This window comes from Hyperolius riggenbachi, chromosome 5 (genome assembly GCF_040937935.1).
Source record: "Hyperolius riggenbachi isolate aHypRig1 chromosome 5, aHypRig1.pri, whole genome shotgun sequence".
NCBI classification, from domain to species: domain Eukaryota; kingdom Metazoa; phylum Chordata; class Amphibia; order Anura; family Hyperoliidae; genus Hyperolius; species Hyperolius riggenbachi.
The window spans coordinates 263,167,607-263,174,782 of record NC_090650.1 but is presented as its reverse complement, the minus strand read 5'-3'; the positions used below and the strand labels follow the sequence as shown (position 1 = coordinate 263,174,782).

The 7,176-nt window shown below is 43.5% G+C and overlaps 1 protein-coding gene across 1 annotated transcript; it reads right to left on the bottom strand.

The window, feature by feature from the left end:
* Positions 1-5,416: 5,416 nt before the first annotated feature.
* Positions 5,417-6,796, bottom strand: LOC137519383 (piggyBac transposable element-derived protein 4-like). Its single transcript, XM_068238337.1, has one exon. The coding sequence runs from the start codon at positions 6,794-6,796 to the stop codon at positions 5,417-5,419; it is 1,380 nt and encodes a 459-aa protein (XP_068094438.1).
* Positions 6,797-7,176: the final 380 nt, after the last annotated feature.

The following is a 7,176-nucleotide window of genomic DNA, read 5'->3' as shown; positions in this document are numbered from 1 at the left end:
GGTAACAAATATAAAATATTTTACATTTATTGGAGAAACCCCTCCCTTCCTTTCAAATTGCCAGGACAAAATCCGGCAAACTGATGGAGTAGATGGTATCCAGCAAAGGAGGAATTGCTAATCGCTGCCACCTGTATAACCCTAGTTATAAAAAGTGAAGGGTGAAAAGCATGCACTGAAATGCTCATAGGCTTGAGGCCTCTTGCACACTGCACACGATTCCGATTCAGATTCCGCTTTTTAATCAGTTTTTACATCCGATTCAGATTCCGATTTGCAGTGTGCAAGGAGAAAACTGCAAATCAGAATCTGAATCGGATGTAAAAACTGATTAAAAAGCGGAATCTGAATCGGAATCGCGTGCAGTGTGCAAGAGGCCTGAAGGAGTGTTTATTTATCTTTGTATGTGTCAGAGTGGTGCAACTAAATATTTTGAACTAAAAAAAAGTTTGGTTTGGGTCCGCTTTAAATTGAAGTCTAACTTTTTCCCCAACCTGTAAGAGGGATTCCTTTGAAGTTTTTAATGCCTTCACCCACTTTTTGAGAAAAGATTTGTTACAAAAAACTGCATGGGGAAAAAGGAGACCAATAGTGGGGAGACAGACCAACAGGTTGATTTTGATTGTCAGGATAGGGAAGTATTACATATTTTGAACTCCCTGAAAGACTTTACATCTGTGGAGCTTAAATGTAACATATTGGGTGATGATGGGGTACTGGGTGGCTGTCTGGGGGCCTCAGGACGGGTGACATTTGTGAGTGAGGTCTAATCAAAACAATGATTTATGCATATATAGGGATGGTTTACATGTCCAACCATACTCCCCACACTCTGAAAATTCCAGAGAGCATTTATTAAGCATGTTTTTACGTGTTTTAATTGGTTGTTGGTTTTTATACCTTATAATAAATTGAATAAAGTTATATTCCTACTCAATAGGCATTCCTTAAGTAATGTCACAGTATATATTTGATTGCTATATTAAGAATTTGTGATGTCATTCTCGCAGATAGTGGTATTGGTACCTTATAACTAAGTGGTTGAGTCAGGCATTTATATTGAATTGATCTGATAAATTCCCAGACTGGCCCAGTTGCAGGCCGCTGCACATACATGGTCCTGGTCAAGTGCACCCCCTGATTGTGCTCCCGTTGCCGAGAGTGTTCTGTGCATGTGTAGTTCATAAGGACTGTAACTGCGCTTGTGCAGAACTCTCCAGGCCTGAGGATCGGAGCAGTGCTTTTTGGCAATGCTAAATTTGGGAGCAGCCGGCGCCGCCATAGACTATAATGGGAATCAGTCTATAGCGGCGCTCAGTGAGTAACGTCAGTGCCGTCAGAAGACAGAGCCGAAGTTGCTTAAAAAACACAATAATTCGGCCTCCAGCAATCGCTGGAAGACCAATTATATCATTCCCCCCACTATCCATGGCGGCCTGGAGGGGCCCGGACTTGTGCAGAAGCAGGATCAGCCATATATAGGCTGTATCCTACGCCCAAGTCTACCGGCTCCCATTTCAAATGTACTCCTGAGGATTGTGTAGCGGCGCAACAGAGAGGACTGGATTGAATCCAAGGGACCAGACAGATTACAGGGGGCTGGCGGAAATGCCAAGTATAAAACCTGAGGGGTTCTTCATCTCAGGTTTCCTTTAAAGCTATAGTTTGCAGAACCGTCTCCTCCTCACCCCACCGCCATACTATGCATAGGGTAGTAAATTTGCATTTATTAGCTGTGCACAAAGTTTTGAGCATTGCACATATGTATTTGTGAGACAGGTGATCTCGGCTCCTGCTTTGGGCACTGTCATAGACTAATGTTATTATGGCTATAGCAGCGCAGTGGGGAATCGCTGTAATTTGAGTGCCAATATTCTAGGCTGAGTTGCTGAACATCAGACATTGCTGAACATTAGACAACGTTTCAGCTCTTGGGTGTAATTAAACGTGTGGGTAGGAAGGAGGTTAGTGGTAGGCATTTGTAAGAGGGTTCGTGTAAAGTATAGTACACACTTTCAGTTACGGTTGACAAATCACTGCTCAGTTTTACCACCTCCCTGCAGTATGATGGTCAACTGATATTGATTAATATGAGCAGATTGTACAGGTAAACCCTTAAACTACATGGAGTTGGTAAAATTGCTCAATGATTGGCCAGTCGAAATTGAAAGTGTGTACCAGGCTTTGGAATATGGAGTAGTAGAGGAGCTTAGCATTACAGAGTGATGGAAACAGCAACAATCAAATTGCCAAAGCCAAGCCAACGGCAATACCCAGCATCCAAATTACCATGCACCTGTTTTAAATAGATGCTCTGCCATACCCCAGATATTCCCTTGACTGCTAACTAATGCAAATTTTCTATTATATGCGTTAAAAAAGGCTGATCTTGGGTTTTAATGATAACGCACAGTAAGGTAAAAGTGTTTGCAAACATGAAGAGAAGTGTGAAGCGTTCACTTTCTGTCTCTTCCTAACACAGCTTATCATATTGCAACAATAACACACTGCTTTGCAATGAAGACTGCAACCGCCAAATTAAGCTAAATCTCTGTTCAATAAATGGTGACAGGGTTGCTCTAAAGCAATTTTGAGATGTTATGGAAAATCTGTTGCCATTTCAAAGTAATTTACATTCCATTTGCAACTAAGCACCATATTCCCAAATGCTTCCCAGCAACCTAACAAATGGCTGTGTGTGTGTGCTGGGGGGGGGGGGGGGGGGGGGCAGAGTATAAAATAAAAAGTATTTGTGAGGTCAGTGTTAAGAAGTTATCATAGTTTCATAGTTAAGAAGTTGTCATAGTTTCAAATTCAAAAGTAAATGATCTTTAATATCTCATTATTTATTTGTGATATGACCCAGTGTAAAATAAAGCCCCAATTAATCACATTCACATACACACTTGCAGCACTTGAGCGATCAAGCATGATTAATAGTGAATACATTAGACTGTGTTGTTTTATACTGTAAGGAATCCATTGTTCCATCATCAGTAACCACTTTCCCATGATTAATCACAATCTTAGGAGAATGAGTATGCTTAAATTGGAAACCTCTACAGCTTGCATGGTTAGGTCTTCAATGAAACACTATTTACTGAATTTGTACTAAACAGCAATGCAATGGGTAGGAGAAAAGGTGCACAGGACTACCAGCCAGGGTCACTCCGGAGTGCTCAAAGCCCAAAAAAGATTCCAGCAGGTGAAATATTTGTACAGATAGAAGCGGCTGGGCACATCCAGTAAAAACACACCTTTAATATGATTCCATTAAAATGCAGTACATACCATCAAAGCAGCAGTCAGCCAAGGAGAGAGAGGGGACAAGCATGAACAAGAAACGTCTACAGCAGTTTCGCACTCTCCACAGGAGTGCTTCCTCAGGTCCTGTACAAATATTTCACGTACTAAACAGCAATGTCTAATGCTCAGTCAGCAACTAATACTTTGGTTAATGTACTAAGTACAGAAAGGACAATTGCCAATGTACAACAATTTTCAATCAACAGAAATTATTTTTAAAAAATTGTAACTGTTATACTTATGACCCAGGAACAGAGGATGTTGCATGACCTTACAGAGTACGCTACGTGTTTGATAACTAGCCTTTCCGGGCATCTTATAAAAAAAAAAAAAAAATTGAGTTTGTGATCTTTGTAGAAAATCTTTAACAAAAATAACCCCCCTCCCAGGGGATACTTATCTCAGGAGGGGGAAACCTCTGGATCCTAATGAAGCTTCACCCTTCCTCCTAAGTTTCAGAGACCAAGCACTGGCTCCCCTTTACCTTCTGCAATCCTGCACAGTAGCAGTATCTGCTTTCTGATCGTTCTCAGGTGTAACTAGCTGAGCCCGATCGGGTCAGCTCTACTGCACTGACCGAGTCGCCTGCACAGTTGCACAGACCAGATTGAGCTTGGCTATTTCTTCCTAGGCCCAATTGGAAAGCTGTCTTACGCCTGGTCAGGATTGCAGTAGGTAAATATTTACCTCACCGGTGTTCGGGGGGCTGCCAGCACTGGATCCCGGAGGGTGAAGAGGACGGGAGGCCCCATTAGGATCCATAGGCTTCCCCATCCTGAGGTAAGTATCTCCGGGAGGTGGGGTTCACATTCTCTTTAAGTAGATACCATAGCGAGATAAAACTGTTCAAATGATTTGAGGTAGTGGACATGGATCATTTTAATCAGGCATCCCAAGTTGATCGATATTTGACTAAGTCTGTCAAAGTGTTGTGCATAAAATCCAGTAACCCGACCTTCTCTACTATTTTTTAATATATGAGTAAGGGAGAGGAGGTGCCTTCCCATTTCCTGTCAGGCTGTAGTAAAGTCTGGCATTCTGGAAAAAGAAAAAAAAAATCTCAGTTGTTGAACTGTCATTTTCTGCAGCGCTGTATTGCTTTGCAGAGTATATATAGTTTTGTTTCTGAATAAGTTAATTAGTTACAGGTAGCCCATGTGTTTAACAGATATGACACAACATAGTTTGAAAGAATAATTCCAAGGGAGAATCCATTTGAGAAAAAGATGTAGGGAAATGTGGCCATAATCTATATTTAGATGATAAACGGCTCATCCATTTATAGTAAGAATATTGATTTACAGAAGATAATTTTCTTGCCAGAGATGCAAAAAAAGTTCCAAGGAAACTAATTCAAAAGAATTTGAAATATGAAGGTCCCAGATATCAGGCCTAGATGGCAAGATAGATCAGACTCCCTATGATGAAAGGGGGAAGACCCGTTCGATACTGATTTTACATTTGCTCATTAACCACCCTGGCGTTCTATTTCCCCAGGATTTCCGTGCCCAAATTGGTACAATTAATTTTCATAACCTTTTTCCTGTAACTTACCAACATGAGTCAAGCAAGAGTTTAGTATACAATAGGAGTATAATAAAAGCGTCAAACACAAATTCTTGTCAAAAATAAAATGAAATTTATTAATGACAAACAGAAATAACTTTAAATCAATGCAGTAATAAATAATAAGTAATACAAATAAATAAATGCAGTAATATGCTGAAAATAAAGGCAGAAATAAATGGAGGCAGAAAAACAAATGCATGGTATATCTCAAAATACCTCCTTCGTATGATAGATTTTGAAACAAGGTATAGCATAAAGTGCAACGTCACAGTCCGGACAATAAGTGCGTGTCTCTTTGCACACTTTTTTTACCTTCGGGGCCTTTTTTGGCGCAGCACACCGCACACCTTTTTGTAGGGTGAAGCTTTTGTGCGGTCGGGGGCGAATATTCAGGAAAGTGGCGTCCAGTCAGTCTCTCCGGATTTACAACATATGAGGCTCTGCGCCCCACTCTACTGGACTCCGGTGGGGGGTGCTTCAGGTAAATGTTTTTGCACAACTGCCAAATGAAGTCATGGTGTGCAACAGGCCTTTCACTGTTTTACTTGAACAGGACATAGGCATTCCATATGCACTGTTCCAGGAGGTGCCTAAAAATTTTTTTATAGTATTTTTTTTGCTGCTTCCGGACAGCCGGATAAAAAGTCATGGCAGCATCAGCCCTGTCCACACTTCCCATGGTGTGGTTGTAGTCCACTATAGCTTGTGGCTTGTCCACCTCCCTGCTACCTCTGGTGGTGGTGTGCACGGTAGCAGCGTTGTGCACGGAACTAAGAACACAAACATCCCGCTTGTCCTTCCACTGCAGGGCCATCATTTCCCCCTTCTGCCAGGCAACAATTTCTCCCTTTTTCAAACGCCTGGCAGAAAAGGCCAGTGGAAGTTGGCGCCGGTTGAGTCTTATTGCGCCATATGAATCCGTCTTGTGCTGAATCAGGTAGTCACAAAGTTCAGGGGAAGTATAAAAGTTGTCCGTCGTAAGACAGTACCCCTGATCCAGCAACGGCTCGATGAGAGTGAGCACGGATGAGGTAGCCAACCCATACTCACTGAACTGGGGACCAAACTTCGTGCCTTTGCCCGTGTACACGATAGAGTTCCAGATGTACCCGGACTTGGCCTCACAAAGCATGAAGGACTTGATCCCAAAGCGGGCCCTTTTTGATGCGATAAACTGCACCCAGCTGAGTCTCCCCTTGAAGGCCATGAGACTTTCGTCGATGGTGACATCTCGATCTGGTGTGTAGGCATCCCGGAAATTGCCTACCATCATCTGGTAGATGTCCCAGATCTTCTTCAGCTTGGGTGCAGGATGGGTGGCCTCATCGAAGTCCTCGTTGTTCGCGAAGTGTAAGAACTTCATGATGAGGCTGAAGCGGTACTCCGGCATCACACAACCAAAGAACGGAGTGGCAATCATCCGGTTGGTGGACCAGTACCACTTCTGCAGCGGCTTACCGACCAGTCCCTGGAGGAAGATGAGGCCCAGGAACAACCAGATGTCATCCCTGGTGACCGGTTCCCACCTCCTGCTCCTGGAAAACCTGCTGAGAGGAGCACCCTGCTGCTGCACTGCGTAGCGGTTGGTCTCCTCTACAATCCGCTGGATGACATCCTCGGTCAGGAAGAGCTCCAGGTACGCCAGCGGGTTGTGGTCGCAGTTGCGCTTCTGCCCAGGTACCCCAGTGAAAGGGAACCTGGGTGGCGGAACTTGGTCCAGGCTCTCCAGCTCACACCATGTGCGCACAACGACTGGCTCCTCGATGTCGCTGTCACTTGTGGCGTCGGTCTCTGATGACAGATCCCCTGGAACGTCACTGTCGGTAGGTTCCTCCGCCACAGACTCGACATCACTGCCGCTATCCTCAAAGACGTCCATCAGCTCCTGGTCACATAGACGCCTCCGGGAGGACGAAGCCATGACTCCAAACAAGATACGGGGTCAGCGGAAAAAAAAAAAAAAATCACACAGAAATCACAGCGTCTTTAGAAAGACTAGCAAAACTGCAAAACTGTATGAAGCAAACGCAGGAAAATCACTCAAAGCACAGCAATCACCAAAAGTAGCTGACAAGCAGACTAGCAATGGGACACCAGTGACTCTGAAAGAGGAAGAATCAGTAACAGCCCACCCTTTTTATTCTGTGATCAGGTGTATTTACTAAACAACTTTGAATGAATGTATCATGATTGGTGTTACTTTGTAATTGTGTAATGAGTCACTTTATGATGTAATTCATGCACCGGCCAGCAGAGGGCGCATGATACACATCACAGAAGGAAGCTGGGCATCGCCATCTT